This window comes from Eleutherodactylus coqui, chromosome 1, assembly GCF_035609145.1.
Source record: "Eleutherodactylus coqui strain aEleCoq1 chromosome 1, aEleCoq1.hap1, whole genome shotgun sequence".
NCBI classification, from domain to species: domain Eukaryota; kingdom Metazoa; phylum Chordata; class Amphibia; order Anura; family Eleutherodactylidae; genus Eleutherodactylus; species Eleutherodactylus coqui.
The window spans coordinates 435399811-435424261 of record NC_089837.1 but is presented as its reverse complement, the minus strand read 5'-3'; the positions used below and the strand labels follow the sequence as shown (position 1 = coordinate 435424261).

Below are 24451 nucleotides of genomic sequence, written 5' to 3'. Positions count from 1 at the left end.
CCGCGCTCTCCTCTATGGGAGCGCCGGCCGCAACGGAAAAGCATGCGGCCGAGCCGCTTCTGAACCGCGGCGGTTCTCCCGGCGGAAAACTCGCGGTTTTTGCTGCGGCCAAACCGTGAGATTTCCGACGGGAATCCGCCCAGTGTGAACCCAGCCTTACACAATCTGATTTAATATTTTATCAGTGATATTTAATGATAATTGAGTGTACTGAATGTTATCATTTTGCTATGCTTTAGGCTCTATTGACAATACTTTCTCTGTTGACAAGTCTTCCTTTCCATGTATTTTTCTGTAAATCAGCAGAAGCCCCTGACGTTTTCCACTAATGCAGAGTGATGCTTTAAAAATTTTAAAGAAAGTTGATGGAGGCTGAAAGAATGCACCGAGTATGTTGACCTAATGTGATGCAACCATAGCCTTATCGGTCTTCATTCTATCCGGGGCATGTTTTGGAGTGCCTACTTTTAATCAAAAAGCTGGAACCATCTCTGCAACTTAAAAGGGGGGAGCAGAGGGAGGCATTTTAATTACATTTGATCCGTATTATGCATAAATGGTTCCTCTGAAAGACATTGCTGCACATCCTATTCTCATCTGTTTTCACGGACGCCAATAACGCATGTAATGTACAGTGTCCATGGATATCGGACAGCGCACTGTTGGGTGTCCATGTGCTGTCTGTTAAGTGCAACTTGCATACAGCCACCTGCATATAGCCTTGGAGGTGGCCTCTATGCATGTGGCGCTGTCCATTGCAGTTCATAAACCGGAGCATGAATATTTCACTATGTAATATTTCTTATTTTGCAGTGTAGATGATTTTCACAATGCAGCATTTTATACATTTCATCGCTTTTTACAGATTTAATACAGCGTTGCTTTCAGTGAAAATGTTTACAAATTTAGAAGAATAAGTTTTGTAACTTTCTTATTTGAGACTATAAAATGTATATATGTGGCTTACATCTTGCTCAACCATATTAGTGTTTAGCAGCTCATGCTAGGAAAAAACTAATTCTCATTTATTCATCAGCACTGTGAAAAAGAGAATGGACACCTGATCTAACCATTTATTAGCTATTGTTTGAGTTCCTTTATAGTACTGTGTATTATCACTATGTGCTTATTGTATATTCAAATGCAATATTCTCAACCGTCTTGTATGTTAGAACTATATGCATGTAAATGTAGACAAAGTGCAGTCTGAAATCATTTGAAATTGTCATAATGTTTGACTATTAGGGGGTGTTCACATGTTGTGGACTTCATTTGAAGAAGTAAAATCCATGACAATAATCTGCAGCATAAGTTGACATATCGTGGATTTAAAATAATGTCTTGGGCTAATATAATGCTGCAGGTTTCCTCTGCGACATGTGGATTGTATCTGTAGAATCCCATTTGCAATGCTTGTGCTGAAAATTCTGAAAATTCTCTGCAGCAAATTCCACTGAAGAAAATCCGCAGCGTTTCTGACTGGTTTGAATATATGTTTGAAGTGCAGCTTGTCTAATGCATTAACATGGGCACCCATTACTATTTATACTTTGCTTTTCTAAAAAATCTGTAAATTTTTTGTTTAAACTAATTGTGTAAAATTTCTAATCTGCTGGTGCTTTTTGCCAGCCATATTTCAAGGGAGACGCAAGGCCAAGGGGGACACAATGTGCAGCGAGGTCTTTGTGCCCCTTTGTTCCTGTAGAAATCTAATCCGTGCATGAGCACATCGGCCTCGCAAACGGCTGATTAGGTGGCGGACCCCTGGCTATCTAGTATTACTGACATCCTGCAGTTTCTAACTGGACACCCCTTTTAAGTGATGTTCAGAGCACCATTTTTAGTGCTAGTCACAATTATCAATTGGATGTCACTAGAAAGAATACTGTGCTGTTAAGCAGTCTCTTCAGAAGCATGAAGTTTTAAAACCAGGATTGTATAAATTTATGATTTAGGCGGCTGTATATTTGTGCTGTCTGCTGCCCATGTGTTCCATTGACTGCATATGGATTCATAATGGCCTATGCTCCTATTCACATAAACCTTCACCCAGACCAATGGTTAATATAAAAGAAATTGCTGCATGTCCTATTCTCATCTGTTTTCACAGAAGACAGCATGTAATGTACAGTGTCCATGGATATTGGACAGCGCACTAATGGGTGTCCATTTGCTGTCTGATAAGAGTCGCATACAGCCCCCTGAATATAGCCTTGGAGGTGGCCTCTATGCAGGTGGCTCTGTCCATTGTAGTTCATGGGAGTTGTGAGGTTGTTACCACAGTGAATGGTGGTTTCTCTATAGTGCCAGTTTGAGAAGAGGACCTATATTGTACCACTTGGTACAGATTTCACTTCCAGAACTCCCATCTATCACTCATAGAATATGTTCTTGATATGCCATAAATATCTAATTTGGTAATATTTAGGTTTTATTGCATCCCTTGGGAGTGATTCAATAAGACAATGTGCTATTCGGACCACAAAGGTTTGTGCACCCTGGATTGCAGACATGTCGGTAGACTTTTACATTATGTGTATTATAGAACAGTTGGGATACATTTTAACAAAATGTCGTCATGTAATATTGAAATATTGCACCTCCTATGGTTACCTCTCTGCAGTTGACCACCTTTGCTTTATTAAGTACTGTAAAAGTTCAAAAAGAGACTCGGCTACACTGCACCTCGATATACACGGACTTCTTTATTCAAGGTGTCAAATGTAGCTTTTCTCAAAAATTAGTGCACAGGTCTTAAATGTTGCCCTGATGATGGGCCTGTGACTTACGAAGAGTCGTAAGTACAGCCCGCAGGAGAGGAAAATCCCCAGTCGAGGAATCCTATAGTGAACCGTGACTGATGGACTGCTGGACTGATGGGGGGGGGGGGGGGGGGGGGAGAGACAGGACACATGGATTATTACTTACTAATGGTCACTGCTGTGCCTGTCTTCATAAAGAGAATCTCGACCATAAAATATTCAACATCCTCATCCATGTGTCTCTAGAATATGGCATCATAGCTGTTGCTTTTATGAGCTCCTTCCTAAATCATATTACTTTCTATGACTCTTGTAACAAGAATCTTGCCTTTTTGTAGATGCGTGCGATTCTGAACCTTGTCTGAGTCAGATGGCTGATTCAAGCTCTTGTGGGTGCTGGTGACCAGTACTTCTTGCAGGGGTCAGTTTGTCTTTTACAGGTCTCTGATGACATGGAGGATCCAATCAGCTGTAGTCTTCCTCATCACCCCAAGCTATTATTTTTCAAGAATGATGATCCGTAAATCCATACTTGGGTCCATGGTACAAACAGCGGCATCAACATTCATGGAGCAGAAGACATTCGCTGTAGACACGACTTGCTATCTGGTCACATCACTTGATTCATTTATAAACAGAGTATGCCATAAATATCAAGAAACAGAAAGATCCCCAATCCTCTATATATCATAAAGATAGTTTCTTCTCATAGATGTGGTCTCAATTGGATCGTCTGCCACATGTTCCTGCACACAACTGTCTGATCAGAAATCTGGGACGGAGTTCAGATAAAATGAAAATCTCCTCAGAGGAACTAAGGACAAGGCAAAGTTAGGGGACCTTAAGCCTGGGGGGCTGCTTTTAGTGGGATCACAATCTAGAACCTTTTAACCCTTTCTAATCGGGCGTCTGACGTCTAAAGACATTCTGATTGAAAGCTGATTGCCAAATCCATATGTAGCATGCTGATGGACGCTTACCCAAAAAGTCTGAATGCTGTCAAGAAGTCAAAGGGCACATCAACAGAGTATTTTTAGGGTGTGCATATTTATGAACCACATTTTTTTTCCCCCCAACCCAAAGATTTCAGTTTGTTTTTCATTGGAATTGTCCCGATAATGGGTCACATTGAAAGCGGAATGTTCAGTGTTGATCTTGAAAAACATAGCGTCAGGAAAATGTGCGCCACACAGCAGTTTTTAATTGGATGCAGCGTTTTTTCGTGGATTCCATGCTGGTTAGCTGTGGTTCAAATCCATATTTTTTTTTTTTTGCCTATTCACATGGCCAAACAGAACCACTTGATCTTTTTGGCTTCCCTCCCTGATGTGCATCTAACAAAATTCTTGTTGTTTTCGCTTTGCTAGTACAGTACAACCTTAAAATTTTGCCCAGAATTGCTGCTGACGTTCGTTCCAGAAATGAACCAGTCAATCAGTATGTGCTTACCAGAAAAACACGCTCTTCCATAGAGTAATCCAAGTAATCTACGCTCTTAGTAGCAGAACCCTGCAGATGGCACTGGGCCTCATTTATTAAAACAGTCTTACAGCATGACTGTCCTTGGTGCCGATGAAAACCATTTAGAGCACTGCTTTTATTTCTGAAACTTGCTGAAATTAAAGCTAAGCTCTGAGTGGTTGCTTTGGGCAGCAGCAACAATCTTGCTGTTAGTTTTGAGGAGAGCACCCCCACCCCCACCCCATCTTTGGAAATCCTAATTTTCATACCAGCAAGTGCTGCCTCCGATGAACAATACATTTGTGGCAGGAAATAGGACATGGATCACTGCTGAACACTAGGATCCTGAAAAGAAGTACATTTCTACACAAATTATGAGTAGAAGTAAGGGTTGTGCTTCACGACAAGCATCCTATGTTATAGAATAAGACCTTATATTAACCATGTAAAAATAATTTTGTAGGGGGTTTTGAGGGCTTCTGATCAATACCCTATCATTTGAGTCTGAATCGTATCTGAGTCTACATTTGACGATGGCTAGTGTTCCAATCCGAGGAATAAAATCCAAAACTTTATTGAAGCTCAACAAAAGTAAAATAATGGCAAACGGACTTCAGGTTCACTGGTGACCTACCCTGATATTCCAGGTTGAATGTGCTTCAGAGTGGATGGACAGGCTGGAGCATGCAGGGGGTGGACAGATGAAATGCTGGCTCCGATGCAAATGCTAAAGATGACAGAACATGTAGTTAACCAGATCAGAATTGGTGTGTGTGTGTACTTCAACAAGCAGCAGTGGGTACCTTTTTAGAGCAGACGGAATACAATGAAACAAGCCAAGTAGGTAAGGGGGTTGTTCCTCAGTAGTAATGGCACGTAAAAAATTCAGGTTTGGGTAAATGAGGGCTGTGTCGGAAAACCCATCTTAATTCTCTCCATTTTTCTCATTGTCGATGTTAACAAACTTGACCTTCACAGTAGTCTTTAAATACATTATCAGGATGCAACAGTTTTCTCTGCTTTCAAGTATCTGTGAATTTTTCAGCATTGCCGTACAGTGAGGTTCGGCTCCTTCAGGCCAGGAGTACATTGCTGTATTTCAGCTAGTTTGCATCTGTAATACGGAGGTGCGTTCTGACCTGACTGCGGGTCTCTTGACCCAAACTCGCAGCATCATACATTCCTTTTTTGCTCATATTACAGACCAAAAACGGTAGTTAAAATATGGTAGCGTGTTTCTACTTAGTATGCTTGCATTTATAACACTTGCTTTAGAAGTCGCTATCATCATCATTAAGTTTAGGTTGCTATCAATGTTAGTGCTGTCTTCAGATTTCCCATTGTCAAACAAGAAGTAATACTTTTTTCTTTTCAGTATCTGTGTTTTGATTTAAAAACTATATATGAGTAAGTGATTTTGTAAATATAAAAACTGGTTACTTCATATATATGAAATGTCTACTTATGGACCATAACATTCCTGATAAATTCTGTTTTGAACATTTCTCGCTTATAGCAATGCAGCAATGATTATTGTAGCAATGAATTGTATAACGGGCACCAGTGGAACATCATTTATGGTGTTTGCAGCAAATTTAAATACATGCTTACATTCCAGCATTTGAACGCTCGATTGCAGGAAATCTTGAAGCCGTTCTCTGGTTTCAGGGCAAAATTGTGTCCTTGGAGGTTGTATATATTACCAGCAACCTTCTAATCCTCCAGATTCTGTTTTGGACATCGGCAATGACCAACGCAATCTTCAAACTGCCTAATCCCCACAGTGCAGTGGTAGTGTTGGACTACAATACATTATAGCTGCTCTCTGATTGGTCAGAGCTGCTCATGTGATCAGCACTGTACAATCAGAGAGCAATGCAGTTTGCATTACGTAATTATAAAACTGCTGCAGCCACCTTAGACGGACGAAAACAGGGCCCGAAGCAGAGGATCAGAGGGAGGTGGCAGAGAACTGCAAGTAACATACCCTCCTGTCCTGGGACAGAATTTTCTCCTGAAACCAGAGAGTTGCTTTAAGCCTCACCCCTCATTCACTCCAGGAACTCCACCAAAAACAGTCCTTCCAATGTGCATAACCCATGCCTTCTAAATTAAGTGTAACACTTTAACTTCATGTGTGAAACCTTGATCTACTCACTTGCTTATGGGAGATTTCTTTACAGTTTATGACATTCATATCTTTTTATAAAAGTGACAAATTGGTTTTATTAAATCTGGATTCATAATGCTTTAAAATGCAGTTTTTTATGAAGGATTACACAACTTTTTAATGGAGTTAAAATGGATTTTCCGAGAGTCCAAAAAAGTTAAGTTAAAGGCAGGGATTGTTGTAAAATAACTTTTCTTTCATTATCTGTTCAATTCCCCATTATTTCAGTGTTGAACCTCCTTGCTGCTGTACTTTGGGTTCCCGTGCTGCGGCGATAATATGACCGACTCCCCATGTGACAACCTACAGCATTTTCTGGTTTATATAAGAATTTAACACAATTACCATTTCACTTTGATATTTAAAAGTAGTTTTTTGTTTTGTAAAAAAATATAAATTTTTCTGAATAGTAGAAACTGAAGTTGACGAAATGATCTGTAGGCGTAACTCATTTCCAGTATGTTGCAGATGAATTCCTTCCACATAATAGTAAAACGTTTTTGCGTTGCCAATTGTCTATCTGTGAAGTGATATTCTGTGTCTGGTAAAACAAATGTAATTATAATTGTTTAAGATTCAGACAACAATTAGCATTGGGATGAAGAGGAAGCCGACAAGGCGAGGGGGGAAAAACCTGGAAACAGGAAAGCTAAACTACAGAAAAGGCTGAATCTAACAGCTGTAATGGCTAAATAACCTAATAATCCTGTCTGGACTTTACCTATCCTAGATCTGTAATGATTGTTGTGTGTTCGTGTAAATTTGTGATTTTTCTGCTTTTTAAATGAGATGTCTAAATGGGTAAATGTGTTACCACTGTGACCAAGCGTGTTTACATGTAATGTGTAAATTGCTAATAAACGTGGGAAGCATAACTTTGCCTCTGACATCTGTTAAACAGACTAAAAAATGTTCTAGATATGTGTCTTGGAAATATGATGGCACCGAACAGTAAATGTTCTCTCTACTCTAAGGCCTCATGTCCATTAGCAAAATTGAATTGCGGATTCCATGGGGGGAATTTTGCCCATAGGAATATCATTGGCCATCTGCAGTCAATTAAATTAAATTTTGCACCCACAAATGGCATTTTAATCGATTTGCGTTTTTCACGTGCGGAAAAAAAAACGCTGCATGCTCAATTTTAGTGCGGATCAGCCACATTGCTATCTATAGGTGAGGATATCCGCAGGCAAGAAAAAATACAATTTTAAAGCAAATCCGGGCGGAATCTGCAGCAGATTCTGCGGGGATTGTATTTTCATGTCCACGGGCGGATCGGATTCTGCATGTGGATTTGCGCAGCGGGACACCTGTGGATACCATTTGCGGGAGATCGCTGATGTAATCGGTTTTTCGCACGGGTAAAATAAAATCTGCAACCCCAACTCCCAGCTTTTTCCCCACCCCACTAATTTATTTTAACCTTCAAATCCGCAGAGAATCTGCAATTGTATTTGCGGATGCTCTGCACATCGTCCGCACCCATTGACATCTATTGAGCCGTCTGCACAGGATCTGCACTAAAATGCTGTAAGAGCAGTGAGACTGTGGAACTCTGTGCCTGAGGACGTGGTGATGGCGAATTTGATAAGCATCAAGAAGGGCCAGTTCCCACAATGTTACTCTTGAAAGCTGTTGCGCGCAACAATGCATTAAACTCTGCAGGCTGTGTGCATGCATTCCCGTTGTTTTCTATGAGAGTGCTCGTGCAGAGCCTGCGGAGATGAGTCTGATACACTGTTGTGTGCTTACTTTCAGTGGTGACTGATTGGAACAGGGAGCTGAGAGTATAAAAAGTATATCCCTGGACTCCTCGGGACCTGGGCTGTGAGTGCCATAACTTAGTTTAAGGTGCTCATAGGGATGATGGGTTGCCTTTGAATACTTTGTGTGCCTGTACCCACTCCTACATGGTAATGGTGATTGGGCTGGGCTTGTGCAGCAGCAAACTCTAGTCGTAACATTGTTGCTAAACAGTGAGACGGTTCATGTAGCGTGGATCACCACAGTAGCCAAAATAGGGTAGAGTTCAATAGAAGCCCTCACCCCGAAAATCAGTCCCAGCTAGGTAGAGAAAGAAAAGAAAGTAATACTCACCTGGCCGCTGCAGTCCGGGTCGCGGCCGCTGCTCTCTGCCGCTGATCCGGGCTTCTCCAACACTCCCAAGTCTATTGCCGTAGGCCAGGTTTGAGAACCCCCGGCTCCGGCAACAGAGTGCTGTGATTGGTTGTCGGTGCTTGCTCGATACCCAATCACATCCCTTCATTGACTGTCTCAGCCAATCAGAGCTTGCCGGCGCTGATTGGCTGAGACAGTCAATGAAGGGCTGTGATTGGGCATCGAGCAAGCGCCGACAACCAATCACAGCACTCTATTGCCGGATCCGGGGTTCTCAAACCTGGCCTACGGCAATAGACTTGGGAGTGCAGAGGAAACCCGGATCAGCTGCAGAGACCAGCGGCCGCGACCCGGACTGCAGCGGCTAGGTGAGCATTACTTTTTTTTTCTTCTTTTCAGCATAAAGTATGCCAGCGCTGCTGAAAGGGGGCGGAATCTGCAGCAAACGCAGCGTTGCAAAACACTACGTTTCTGCAAACGCCCTGTGTGAGGGAGGCCTCACACTGTTTTTTTCATGTGCATGTTGCAAGCATGAATGAAAAAACCCAAGCTTTGGTAATACGCACCAATATAGGCAATAGGAATTCTACATGGGTAGCAAATACGCAAGTTCCATACGCCCATGTGAGTGAGCCCTTTGCTGCTGTTTAGCTTATAGCCACCTCTCCCTTCACCTCTATTATCTAGCTTAAAGGTTGCTCTGAAGAAATCTCTTCATTAGCCTTAGCTAATGCGCTGTTCTATGTAAATTAAGCTTTTTAATTACCTGCTATATTGCAGTAAATTAATTGAACATGAGTGGGATTTGTGCTGCTGATGCATTTAGCACAGTTGCCTAGACTGGATACAAATTTTCTTGACTTCTCACTTTTGAGTAAGTCTAAGTATACCGTCTTTGGCCTCTTGATGAAGCGGTCTGTTTTGATCTCTTGTAGACTGTAAGCCTTCACGGCCGGGGTCCTCTCTCCATCTGTACCAGTCTGTCATTCCTTAATCATGTTTATCGTATGTGTTGTGTTTTTGTCTCATGGTATATACGTAAGTCCTTTATGCTTATTTACAGCACTCTGGAATTAATGTGAGCAAATGAAACCTATTCAGGCACGTTTATCAATTAAACAACTCCTATGTCCTGTATTTATGAATGCTTTTCAGCCCGTTTTCTTCTTCCTTTATGGCAGGTATAAGATTTCACTAGGGATTGTGTCATAGAGATGTGGCTAAGGAAGGCATTGTGATTGCCCTTTAACAGACACTGGCTCACATGTATGACAGTGATCAGGTCCTGTTTCTCCTAATACTGTTATGTTACATGCTCCATCCTGATTTGTCACCATTTTCAACAGCGTAAACTGCTTTACTTTTTGTGTATAGTTGATCTTAATGCGTGACTATATTATATTAGAACTCATTATCACTAAACTGTGTTACAAAGGCATCCATCATATTTATCTTGCAGGCCCTAACAATTTGAACTCATGTTTGCCACTTACTGTATGTACAATATCCAGACTTTCTGATTTGTCATCTTTTAGTCTCTCCATGAAATGTTGGGCAGTATGAAATTTTTGTGAAAGATTTTTATATGGTTTTGTGCTGATGTTCAGTGACCTGCAGTTGCTTTTTCTAATCTTGTGTATTAGGACATGCTGTATAACTTTAACAAAAGGCTGCCGAAATTAAGCATAAGCAGTTTTTTTTTTTGTTTTTTTTTTTAACTTGATATTTTTGCAATTATAAAAGTAATGGCTGCATAAAGTAAACTTTTAGATAAACGTTTGTTTTGTAAAGTAAAACCAGAGTAACTAGTTACAAAGTGTGAGCAAAAATCAATTGGCACCAAAATCAAGATATGTGACTTAGAAACAGTGAGCGGTCTTTGTTTTACATGAAGTAAGACCCTTGGCATATGAACGTACTGAAAAGCCTCTTTATTTTGTAAATCTGCATCATTTTCTTGCCTTGCCTAATCGTTGACCTTTTAGTATCCACTTGCATTGCATGATACAAATGCTGTTCGTAGCAATAAAGGCAGCTAGGAACCAAACTTACTATTACTTGGTGCAGTGGTTTCATTGTAACCTTTTACAACCCTTTTTTTTTTTTTTTGCTGCCTTTAAAATTGAATAGTATGTTAACATCTGTAATTGTGTTTTTTTTCCCCAAGTTTAAAATTTAAGATTTCCATGTAAATGTGAGATGTTGCATATATATTTTTTTGTAAACTTTTAAACCTAGGGAGCCCGAGTGTATATTTGATCCTAGCAAGGCTTTATTAGTGTTCTACTTGTGGATTAAGGGAAATGGTGGGAATTCATACTGAAATGCTGGAAATTCGTACTGAAATGCTTTTATCAATTGGCACATTTTCTAGTTTTTGTATGCTTGTTACTATAATTTTATCTTTCTCCCCCCCCCCCCCCCCCCCAAGCAAGAATTACTTTCAGCATAAATGACTTGAAGGTTTTTTTTTCCTTTATCCCTGCATGATGGTTATGAAATACGATAATAAATACTCTTCCCATACACATTTTTAAATTTTATTTTATCTAGGTTGATTACAAAAACTATGTTTATTTTCAGAGAGAACAGGATTTGAGAATGGGTGATATGGGCGTCCGTGGAGCAATAAACATGGGAGGTAGGGAGCTTTACTAGAAGCAATTTTTAACTTTTTTTTTTCTCGTCCCCACAACCCATGATTTGGCATTATAGTTGACCTGGGCATTTTTTTATTATTGTACTGTATTCTGTTATTGCGGGGTTTCTGTTTTAATTTTGATAAGTTTTAATGACTTTTGTGAAAAGATATCACTGTGAAAAACAGCCATAAATAACCTGTTGAGTAAATCAAATTTATATTAAACGTTTAAGAATCTTGTTTTTTTATTGTCCTTATATAAGGAAAAGTACTAAAAAAAGTCATAAATTTTCATACTGACCACTAGGCCAAATAGTAGTCTGACACCACCTGCTCTGTTGAGAGCAGTTTTCAGCTGTCGTCAAATTATCTCAGGCAGAAATGCAGTGAAAGGGTCCACCATTCACAACAGGTGGTGGTAAGAGCAATGACCTCTGCACAGGTCATGTATCTTACGCATAACAGTTTCCCATAGAAGTATTTAGGTCGGCTATTGTCTCTTGTATGAATGTCCATATGTGCTGCTGTAAAACACATCTGTGCAGCAAAGGCAAGATCCACTCCACCCCCATAGATATGTACAAGTATAGAATAAAATCTAGCATCAGAACATAAAAGCACATTAGGAAAATGGAATGTTTCACTATCTGGTTTTAATTAATAAAAGTAAAAGGTGTTCCATTCCCTTTAGATATGTGATCTCTGAACTCACTTCTATTCCCCCACAGTAAGCCCTCACATGGCCTATGATTTGCATTATAATGGATCCCCAGGGTTCCTAAGCTCTGACAAGCCGTGCAGCGGACTACTAGACATTTCATTACCTTACAGCAGTAATTTCCAATGGAGGGGCCACCAGAGCCCACAATGGGTGCCGTGGCGTTCCTGGCTTGGGAGGCAGAATTAGCCATTTTAGGGATTAATTAGCTGTTGCGATGTTAGTACTATGGAAAGTGTGATGTGAGAAAGTCCTACAGGCAATCCGCCACGCTGACTTGCCCACTTCATCATGCTGCCTTTCCCCACTGCCACACCAAAGAGGATTACTCGCTCATGAAGCTGTGTGTGCATGTCTGATATCAAGAGACTTAAACAAGTAAGCTCGGTACTCAATCTGAGGAGGAAAAGCGATTTGAGCAAGCACGTATAGGTACTGGTGTACCTTTTCGACAGCGGAAGTGGTGGGTGTCGACAAGTCTAAGGCTGTTTGACAGACAGGTGACTCCCCATCTTCCTGATTGCCTAGACTGCTCGCTCCTTGGCCTTTCAGGTCCTGGTACACCAAGCACTCCGTTCTGCCTTCTGGCTCCTGCCGGTTCGCGGGCTCTTAGTTCTCGCTTCTTGCTCCTCCGGTCCTCTGCATCTTTGGCTGGAGGGCTGCGGCACTGCTAAGTTTTCTGCATCTCTGCCTGGAGAACTGCAGCATCGGTAAGAGCTGGGCGGCAGAAGGTCGTCCTGCGCTGCTCATAGCTGCTCCTTCTCTCCTCATTGTGTGCCCATGAAACGGGGCACATGTCTGCATGGCCCTGGTTAACAGCCTGGCAGCAGCGGTCGCTGGGGTGGGGGTAAAGGATGTTACACGGGTGGCAGTCTTTTGGCAGCGTGGGGATACAGGTTTGCTTGCGATGGAAGGTGAGGGTTAGTTTGCGTTGGGCTTAAATTATTTGCTGAAAATGCTCCCATGTTACTGTGGCCCTGCCGCCGCTCTCACAGCTAAGCATTTACAGCTAATAATTTTAACCTAACGCTGAAACTAACCCTAATCCTCCATCCCAGGCAAACATGAGTCCACATGCTGCTAGAACCTTGCTGCAGGCAACCAATCAGCAGCTTGGGGGCATACAGTGGGTGGGTAAAGCCTTCACAACGTCTTCACTCATACTTGCGGTGGAGACAAGATGCACCAGTACCACACGTATGGTGGGGTGGGGGGATGGCTCTTGGTCACACACTTTGTGGCAGTAGAGGGCGTAGAGGTTTGACCACCAAAAGATATACTGCTGAAAACAGGGAGATGTTTGGTTTAAGGGTTGTTGAAGTAATGATTATATTGCAATGGGCAGCGATGGTGAAGGGTCTGGATGTTCTTACACTGCGCTGGTGTTGGCTTTTTTGCGTAGGCAAAAGAACTCTCTATTTAGCAGGAGTGCATCAAGGCGATAAAGGTTGAGAAATACCTCAATGTGTGGGCTTACTGCAGAGCAGTGAAAGTGAGTTCAGAGATTAGAATTGCATTGTTGCAATCTGTGTCTCTTCAGCTATCCAGACATTCTAGTATTTGGGGTCTTTTTCATGGATGACAAAAGCCCTGTTAAAATATTATCCTCCCTTGTTGATGGGGTCTAACTTAGCTAGTTTGTAGTGGTAAGATTTTTAGGGAAATGTCCTATTTGATTCTTTCATGAGATAAACGGTCATCTATCCTTTCCATTCACCAATATTAATAAACCCAGAAGTATTGCTGCTCAGCACACTTTGTAGATGTGCCTTGTGGATTTCGTGTCATAAAATTATTAATCCTGCTGTATAAAATTAGTATTGTGTTCAGGAATAATATAGATCGTTACAAACCTTTCCTACTTGTCCTGATCTGTGAAAGACACTTTCTGTATCTGATTGTATTGTTTATGGTCCTGAAATAAGAAACAACCACCTTGCAATGTGTTTAGTCTTGAACAAATGTAATCTTTTTCAAGGAAAGTTTTGAAATAAACCCTCCCATACCCCCCCCCGCCCTTTTTTTTTTTTTTAATTTGGGGAGAAATTTGGTTACCTTTTTCTAAGCACATATTCTTTATTTCCTGGATTGTGTGTGTGTGTGTGTGTGTGTGTGTGTGTGTGTTTCTCTTAAAGGGAATCTGTTACCATCTTTTTGCAGTCGTCTGGGAGCACCATTTAGTAGAGTAAGAGCCACACTAATTGCATTCATATATTTGCTGTGTGCATCTGTGCAGTAGTTTTGGAGAAACTTGCATTTTAGTAATAGCAGTCAGACACAGAACTAGTCCTGCATTGTCTTGAGCTGCTGGCTAGCCACGCCCACCCCATCCGGCAGCCAATGATTGGGACTTCTCTCTCCATGCACAGTAAATGGCAAATAGCAGTCAATCAGTAGCTGGAGGGTGGAGTGTGTGTAGCTCTTGAATATCCAGGACTACTTTACGTAGTCCTCTATGCTAGTGCTGTTACTGTTAAATATAAGTCTCTCCAAAACAACTGCACAGACTGTAATCTGTGTCACTACCTTATGCTGCCCTCAGAGGGGTGCAAAAAAGTATTACCGTTATCCCCTTTTAAAATAGTTTAATGTTCAATGAGTGCAGCAGATAAGAGAACCATTCTAAGTATAGATTGTTTTACATAGATACCTATAGCCCAGCACCTGCTGGTAACCAAGGTCCTCCTCCACCACCACCTCCTTCAATGATGGGGATGAATATCAACAACAGAGCTACTGTCTCAAGCCCTTCAATGGGTCCTGGTTCTACAATGGGCTCTGAAGGAGCTGCAAGCATTGGAGCTGCAATGATGCCAGATAATGGAGCAGTGGTAATGTATTAGTAGTTTTTCCTCTCAAAATGTGATTAAAATTGAAATGCGATAAAGAATTTATATACGGTATATAAAAAAATTAATTGAAATGTAAAACTCAGTTGGCCAATTTTTATAGCATTTTTTTTAGCCATTTACACTGTAATATAAAACAACCTTTACCTCACAGTGATGAATAGCCATAAAATATCAAACGAGTCTATTGAGTTTATTTGTGGGTAATACAGACTATTTACTTGCGTCTTTTTGTTCATATTATGATTAAAAAATAAATTTTGATGTTTAGTGTGCAATTAAATGAAAAAAGAAGGGCCCTTCCCTATGGACATAGCTTTTTTTCTTCACTTTTTAAAAAAAAAATTTTTTTTTTTACTATGCAAAAAAATATTGTATTCGCCGTTAACACAACATATTCGATAGCTGTAAATAGGGTTTAAGTAATGTATCCTCCGCACACTTTAAACCACGTTTTGGAAATGTATTATGGTGTATGATACTATTTGCTTAATTTTTCATTTTTTTATGTATTTGAATTTCTATCACTGTTGATGCAGGAATTAGGCAGTTAACTTTTAGTGCATAAATCTTAAGCACTTAATAACTTTAGCTTTTTTTTTTTTTAAGAATATACTTTTAAGCGTATAACCAACAAAGGTGTTAACGGTTATTTCAATAGTATGCATTCTAAAATATTTTACCGTAACAAGTCCTCCACATTTGTATACTGCAGATAAGCAACACCATTTTTTTTAACTTTTTTTTTTTTTTGTGTGTGTGATTAGTATAATATTTACATGAAATTTAGTATGTGAATTTCTTTTCAAGACACCTATCTTTTCCTTAATACTTATTTGCATGTTCAATCTTACTTGTTTTACCACAAATAAGAGTACTAGTGCATATAATTATATACTATATTTCTTAGCTAAATGATACATGTTCAGAATTTTTTTTTTTTTTCACCATTGCAAGAGAGATCCTTTTTGTATTATGATAGTTCTTGGACTTTATATAAAATATGTTATGGCTACATAGTTGGTTACATGCCAGTAGTAAACAAATGTATTCAGTTTGTACGATTATCCTTTTGACTTCCTTGAACAAAAAATATAGTTAACTTTTATTTATTTTATTTTTTAAGTATAATGGTGCACAAATATATATTTATTTAACATGCAATATAGTTACTAATTTAGTTGCTCCTTTCTTCCCTCTATGTTCGACTCTCCTGGACTGTCTTCTGAACGTCATCACTGCACTTTGTGAATATATCCAATGATAATGACAAATGTTAACCTTTTGGGACTGCACATTGAACGAATGCACTGTAGCGCAATGATAGGTTCTCACAACCATCTCCATCCCAAATGGGATCTCCCATGGTTAACAGAGCAGGAACCGAAGCTGCTCAGCCAGCAATGGGTGGTGTAAATGCAGTTGGTGGTGGACCTGGTGGCTATGGTAGAGGAAACCAAGGGGGAAACTTTGATGGATCAAACAAGCGTCGCCGTTACTAGTGCATCATTCCATACTGTGTAGAATCTGTCTAGTAGATCAATTCCAGTGGAATGCCTTCATTTTATATTTTAATTTGAGCCTATTGTTTTGTCTTAAATCTAGCGTTTGTAGAAAATTCTTTTTGTTCTGTAATTCATATGTATTGTGTTTTTGATCTTACGAAGATTCATCACGCCTCACTGTGGAAGTTGAATGTTACTGTGATTTATTCTATTTGTAATAGTATTGTAAAACATGCAGCTTATACAATAATAAAGGCAAAGCTTCCTTTGAATTGTTTAATAAAGCAATTTAAAAGGTAGAATTTCAGTGTCTAGATTAATAGATAACACTTCATTTTATGAATACTCACATTTGAGTGGTTCTTCACAAACTATACAGTATTTGAGTGATTAAAGGCTGGAAAGCATCACACCATTGTGTGAGGCGTTTAAGGTCAGACATGGTGGGGTTTTTTTGTTTTTTACATGATTTCTCCTCTTGCATGACTGAACTTGAGAGTTTTGACGCTACCCTTGTAACGGCCATAGTGCTTAAGAAAAACCTAACTTTTCAGATGTGTGTTTTTTGGGTTTTCTTTTTAAACAACAATCTGCCATAGCTTGCATCTGGTATTTATCATCAGTTTTATCATATGCCAACTTTATTTCCAACTTTAAGTTCCTTCTGAACTGAAGGGAGGAGCCTGCTGTTGTTCGCTCACGGAGAAAACAGATTTTGCTCCGTCTCTTCGTAGTTTACTAGCATTTTTATGTAGAATACTAAAGTCTTGAGTTTGAGATGTGATTTCAGTAGGTATAATGCAGTAAATAATCACTATTAGGTGCAAGCATGAGTCATTTCTTTCAGCAGTTCGTTCTGCCTTTCCTCTTCTCTCCACACCCTTCTATGGACAGTAGGAGATAACACCATCCCAACTTCCTGATTTCCGTCTCATCTCTTAATAGAGATGGACATCACTTGACAACAGGGGCAGCGTTTTGAAAGGGAGAGCCCTAGTGTTCAGCACTTTGGCAGCTTTTTAAGCACAAAAACATCCATTCAGGTAAATAAAGTAATTTGCACGTTTTACAACTTATCACATAAGCACAAGATGTTTAAAAAGTTAATGACCATTTAAAAAAGCACAACAAAGACAAATGTTGGTACCATGTTAGCAAGTGAGAAAAAAAATTGCTGTCAGAGACAAAAAAAATTCTCGTGTATGCGATGCCTTTTAATGGCAAACTAATTATAAAATGATGTTAGCAGTGCAAGTCTGAGAAGGGGCCTAAATAGCCTCTAAAGCTTGCAATGTTAACTTTTAATGGTTAACAAATAAAATAATATCCTATCTACAGAACAATTTTTTTTTTTACCTTACCGAATAATGAAAAGTATAACACAGCATGCGACACATATGAATACGTTGCCTTTGGCATGCCCATTTATGAATCTGCCGGGACCAACATTAAACGGTCTGCTTTTCGGTACTTGCTCACACCACTTGCACACCAAACAAATGAGCACAGTATAAAATCAGTGTAAAGATTATGTTGGATGCTGGTTGGCATATCTTATCACAGCCCAGTTAATAAGTTAAATGACCAATTAAGACTGTCATGGTTAAAGGGGCTTTCCAGGGAAAATACTATTGATGACTTATCCTTAGGATAGATCATCAATAGTTGATCGGCTGGGGTCCGTCACTTGGGACCCCGACCGATCAGCTGATTGTGTGCCTGTTGACGGCACCGCAATAACACAGGGGTCTGAGTGGAAGCCTCTGCTCCAACCTCTGTGTAGTTGTCGATGCTTGTAACTGCAAGCGTGGCTCTCATTGAAATCAACGTGAGTCGTGTCTGCAGTTACAAGGGTCGTCCAATACACAGAGGTCAGAGCAGAGACTTACACTCCGACCCCTGTGGTGTTGCAGCACTGTTAGCGGGGGCAAAATCAGCTGATCGGTCAGGGTCCCAAGCTACTGACCCCAGCCAATCAAGTATTGATGACCTTTCCTAAGGATAGCTTGATGGTATTCTCCCTGGGAAAACTTCTTGTAATAAACTCTCATGGCCGGAAGTCTTTTTGCTAAATGTCTTAGTATAAAAGTCCTATAAAATGGCATTTAGAAGCTCTGTCCACCATTACAGCCAAACTTGTTTTTTATTGCTCCAATGCATCTAAAATAAGTGTGAAGGAGCCTTCAATGCAGATGTGTAAAGTCAACTCCTTTTTAGGAAGTCAAAAAATATTTCAAGAGATTTGTTGATAGACTTTTTAATCTATCAAACGTAACTATCTTGTGAATATTTCTGGTGTGATCTTTGTATTTAGATTGGAATGTACTGTGCTATCTTTGTTTTGGCTCAGATCTTTAAGTCATGGGATTGACATTTTTGCGACCTATCTAGTTTAAAATTTGAAACTTTTTCATTACAGATTTGAGTAATCTTGTGAAACGGAACATTAGGTTTTTGAAATTTGGCAATTCTCCTTCTGTTTGTGTAGCAATATCCTCAAATCATAGTGTGATATTGCTTTAGAAAGAGTTCTTCCAGCTTACTAAATTGAAAAATTAAAAATCTAGTAAGGCATTTGCAGGATTCAGAAATGTAACACTCTTCCTTTTTTTGATTTAAAAGCCACACAAAAAATGCACGGTGCTGTTTATGTAGATATCTACATGACAAAAGATGTCGATCTGTCAGATGTTTAATCGAATACGGTTTGCTACCAATTTAATCCCCAATAAGTAAGTTTCATTGTTAAAGGGACCGGTCAGCAGTTTAAACACTACTAAACCAACTACAGGGCAGAGTACTGAATTGGAGCAATTTACATAAATAACTTTTTTTTTCTTCCCTTTTTAAAAGCATACATGCAAAGGATGACCTATCTCTTCCCCTTTTTTCTGTACCTCCCTAATGAAGGCTATGCGGGTAGATGTTCTTAATTTCTGCATCAAAGTTGGATTAAATGAGTTATGTGGAATAATTTTCAGAAATATCTGATATCCTCTTTTACTGACCTATCATATTCAAAATGTCTCCGTAAAATAACAATTATATTACCAGTTTTTATATTTGCCTGCTTTGGTTCTTGCAGTACTCGCTGCTGAAGATCGCACACGGGACTGCAAATCCAACTCTTCTCACAGTGCCGTGCAAAAGCTCTCCCATACAAGTCTATGGCAGGGCATGCGCACGGCATTTTGAAGAGCTGGCTTTGCAACGCCAGCACGATCTGCAGCAGCGGGCACCGCATGAATCAGAGAGCTGGTGAGTATAAAAAATACATCAGTCACCCTGTCATCTCCCCTAGCAGCACCATAACTTAGTTTATGATGCTGTGGAGACATAACAGGTTCCTTTTAATTTATTTAATGAAATTACTGCACCATTAGTATGAAATAGAATCTAGTAGTCATATGTAAAGGGGTAGGGAGCCACATTTTATTACCATGTCGGTGGTTGGGAAACATGGGTCTAAACCTAAAATGATTATCTAAGGTTTAACTGAGTGATAACTTTTACATATTTTAAAAAGGGTTTCCGGGGGTCAATTTTGGATAACTATTGGGGACCTAATCCTGAGAATAGGTAATCAGTGGGTGTACACTGTTCTGAATGCCTAGCGATTTAGCTATTATCTGGCCCACTGGCAGTGTGGATAGAGCTGGAAGCTGATAGCTTTGTCCAGGTTGGAGGATAGGTCATCAATGATTCAGGCCCAGAAAACCTTAAATCGAATTTCACACATGTAACTTGTGTCATATGTTATAAATATACTTGTTCCTATAAGGTGCACTTGGCATCCAATTATATAAATACTGTATGAATTGAATAATAAAGTAAAGTTTTGTTTGAAATTTGCCTCTTTTCAGATGGTCAGCAATTCTGCCAATCTCTCTGCTACATTTAATTATAATTGGAGACGATACAGTTCTTTAACCTTTTTCATTCACCTATTGTATTAATGGCATATATTTGTCATATACCGTGAATTACATCTACGAAACTCCTCTTTAAACAAAGGGAAAAGTTGAACTGCACTTATGGTTTTATAATGCAAAGTAGGGATTTTTTTGTTAGAACTGCAGTTATCTGCTTTATATTAACAAAACAAATGTACTGTAACTTTCACGTTTACTAGTTTGTCAATTTATTGAACCCCACAGACTATTACACTTGAATAGCAAAACTGGTAACCTTAACCATTGCAAAGGTGAACAGTATGGCCGCCTGCACACGAGCTGGTTGGATCCGGCGGCAAGGATTTTCGCCGCGGGTCCCGCCCAGAGCGCCTGCAGAGAGCGGCGCGTACTCACCCACAGCTCCGGCTGTTTAATGTGCCGGGCAGCCGGGGCAGGCTGGAGCCAGCGGCCGGGCAATAGAGCATGCCGTGATTTGTTTTGCCACGTGAGATTTCGTGCGGCCAAATCGCGGCCGTCTGCATAGGATTGCGTTTGTTAACGCAATTCTATGCAGGCTTCCAGCGGCGGAAATCCCGCCGCGGAATTTCCGCTCGTGTACAGGTGGCCTATGTCAGCTTGTTGGTTCCCTTATATATGCACACAGCACATGAAGTGGTATTCCCATCTTGGGACCTCCATTCCAATGTGTTGCCTATCTGAAAATTAAAGCTCTCGCCAATTACATGTCCTTCCAAAATGCCCCACTATCCCTCTGGAGCGCATATGCAATAGTGCCCAACTACTGCTGCTCTCTGCTGTTTCTTTACAAAGAAGGGCTTCTGAGCACTGTGACTAAGTCTATGTAAGTGCTTTATTTTTGGATTTGCAACACATTGGAATGGGGTACCCAAGATGGGAATACCCCTTTTTTAAAGGTCATTTGAATGGATGTTCGTAATGATGGCCGGATAACCTTTTGTTGGAGGACCCGTCATTGGGTAATATCAGCAGGGGTAGCTGAATGGCTCTGTAGCAATGGCCACGCTGACTCTGTCCCTTGTTTTGTTTTCCCCTCACTCCCACCGTATTCTCCTTTTTGCCCAGTCTGGTTTCTGGTGCTGTTAATATATCAAGAGTGTGGACCTCACTGCTTATTGTCAGTGGGTGACATTGGCCTGTCAGTCAAGTATGACATCACCCATTTGCAGTGAGCAGTGGGAACCACCCACTTGACCAACTGACAGGTGTTGGGACCCAGACATAAGATCTCATCCAGGTGAAAGGATGTAAATAAGGATAGTCAGCAGACCTGCGGCTGTGGAGCGATGCAGCTAGCCCCCATGGACTTTTTCCCATGGCAAGTCGTCTTTTCAATTTTCTAGTCATTAAATAATTTAAATTGTTTTAAGCCATGTTAAAGATTATGTTCTCTTCAGTACTGTTCCATAGCTTATCTGTAGTCCATATAAACACATAACAGGTTGTTGTGCTTTTTAGAACGAGATTACTGTACAGTTACTGGTGTAAAGACTATAGACTTGCATACAAATCATTGTGTTTCGAGATTCCAGCTCTGAGGCCTGCAAAATAAAAGCGGCTCTGACTATAATACATTCTTTAACTAGTTAATGAAACAACTTCTAGATCGAAAAAATATTCAGAGGTTGAGTATATGCTTTACATTTTACTTAAAGAGAAGGTGTATTTCTATTTTTACGTGAGTATGGAAGCTTAATGTACATCTTATTAATGATCTGTCAAGCTATACCTTATAAATGTGAACTTTATGAAAACTGGCCTTACTTTTCGAAAAATCAAGACTTCTGTAATGAGATGCAAGATTAATTAGTAATTATGGTGAACAGACGGTTTTTTGAGCTTTTGGCAATGTTTGTCTGTAAGCAGTGAAGGATACGACAGCCATACGCTTTCAATGTGTAAAAGTTACGGTATATGTGGATATGTTAACACTGTTTGACATGAAAATTGAATTGCACACTGTATAATACTAAAGTCAATATTTTTTATAGTAGCTTTTCAAATATATATATATTTATTTTTTATAATTTTTTTTTTTTTTTTTTTTTTGCTTGCTTTTATGTATATAATCATTTTGGAATATTTTTCTATTTATTTTTTTTGTTTTAAATACGCAGTGCAAAAATTAAAGGGGTTTTTCGAGTTTTTCTTTATATGGTTTGGACCAAAACTAATATAAAATCTATATAAGGTCAACATGCTTATCATGGCATCGGGCCACTCTCCCTACAGCTTAGTGCCACAGCGCCTGACAGGTGACCCATAAACCTGTCACATGGGCTTCTAATGGAGAAGCCCCAGGTAGATTTACGGAATGTCGCTGATTACCCACGTGTCCACTGCAGTCAATGGCTGCCTGACAGGGATGTATACAATCTACATGACCTCTGCAGCCAGAATAAAGTACTGCAGCTTTCGATGGGGAGCAATTGAGGTGTGAGTGTGTTTTTGTTTTTTTTAATACTCAGCGCCCACTGCCACCAATGTGTCTTAACGGGTTATCTCCAAAAACCCCTTTAATTTTCATAAGTACTAAAAACTAATTAGGTGGTAAACTATTAGCTAAATGTTTTGCTTTGGCACTCTCCAACCACCACCTGATTGTTGAACAAACGTAATTATATTTTACTTCTCTACAATCCAGCTTTATATGCTCAAGACCAGACACCATCCTGGTTTTTAGATTTCATCCTGCTTACTCTTCTCTGCTTGTACAACCAACCCCATGAATCCTCAACATGGCACCACCTGAGCATTTGAAGTCAGAGCCATCTCTGCCTGGGAAAGACTGTGTACAGTATTTGCCTTAGTTAAGTTATTAGAACAGTAATAGAGCATGGAAGACTGAACTGTGCTGATATCAAACTACTAACAACGATCTGTTGGTCCGTGAGTGGGATTGTGAGTGACTTGCATGCTCTGCCCCTGATCACATGACTGTGACATCAAAGGTCCTTTAACCCCAGTGAGGGAGTTACATGCTGTGCCCCTGTTCACATTACTGTGACATCACAGGTCCTGTAAGCACACAGCTGCTGTCCAACTAGGTGTTTATTAGTATTCCATAGCAACTAAAGCCGCAGGGGGTTTGTAGTCCACCTGTAATCTGTACAAGGATGCAGGACCTTTAATGACATCACCATCGTGTGATTAGGGGTGGAGTATGACGATGGCTTCATCACAGGTCCTTCATCGCCAGTGCGGTGCTGCTTCTGATCCCTGCTGTATGGGATGAACAATGTATGTAGCGGTGCTGTGTGTGTGACGTGAATGTAGCACAGCTGTGTGGCGCATTGCCCCACCAGAAACGCTGGCACTATAATTAACTAATAAATGCTAGTATGCATTATAATTGTGACAAATTGGGCCGATCATCAATGGTAACTGATATTGTGTTCTACAATAATACAAGAAGTTTAGGCATATTCCCATTGAGTTCTTTAGAGCAGGGGTCCCCAACTCCAGTCCTCAGGGACCACCAACAGGTTATGTTTCCAGGATATCCTATGGTAAGAACACCTGTGGCAATGTCTGAGGCACTGATGATAATTACATCACCTGTGCAACACTGAGGAAATCCTGAAAACATGACCTATTGGCGGTCCCAGAGGACTGGAGTTGGGGAATACTGCTTTAGAGAATGTGTGCCAGTTTGGTGCTTTTGACTTAAAATGATAAAATCTGCAAGTAAAAGAACAGGTATGAGACTGACATGTTATTGCCTAAAATGAGTGGGTCATCAGAAAATGGCCTATTTTAAATCAAGTTGATATGTTAAAATTTACTTTTATTTTTTTAAGGTACAGTATATTTAACAAATACAGTATTGTTCAAATGTTTTCGACATGTATGGAAAAAATACAAAAGTGTGATTGAACAAATAAGAAATCTAAATCAAATCAATATTTGGTGTGGCCACACTATGCCTTCAAAATAGCATCCATTCTTCCAGGTACACTTGCAGAAAGTCAGGGATTTTACAGGATTATAGTCAGGTGTATCATTAAGCAATTATACCTCACAGGTGGTGATTATCATTTTCATATGTAGGTTGAAAGTCATTAATAATAGAAAACCTCTGGCTGTTCCCACCGACTCTTATGCTTCCTACACAAACTCTGCAACAAAGATGAGATTGTGAAAGACCGTTTTGTGGCACAGGTTATACACCATGACGAAGCACAGCAACAAGATATCCCGAATTAGCAAGGTCTCTCCAAGGCAAAGATTTAAAAAGTAGATTGGGGTTTCTAGATGTGGTCTAACTCTTTTAAAGAAGCTTAAAACAAAAA

The 24451-nt window shown here is 40.0% G+C and overlaps 1 protein-coding gene across 4 annotated transcripts in view; it reads left to right on the top strand.

Annotated features, from left to right (window-relative positions):
- Positions 1-24451, top strand: part of PSPC1 (paraspeckle component 1) — a 95368-nt gene that overhangs the window by 30368 nt on the left and 40549 nt on the right. For 2 of the 4 annotated variants that reach the window (XM_066582162.1, XM_066582163.1), the window contains exons 7-8: positions 11098-11155; positions 14520-14704. The exons of 1 other annotated variant lie outside the window; for it this stretch is intronic. In XM_066582162.1, coding sequence (XP_066438259.1) covers positions 11098-11155; positions 14520-14704 — 243 coding nt within the window. Of the gene's footprint in view, positions 1-11097; positions 11156-14519; positions 14705-16038; positions 16511-24451 lie in introns of those variants that run through there. One more of the 4 variants, XM_066582161.1, reaches the window with a different exon arrangement.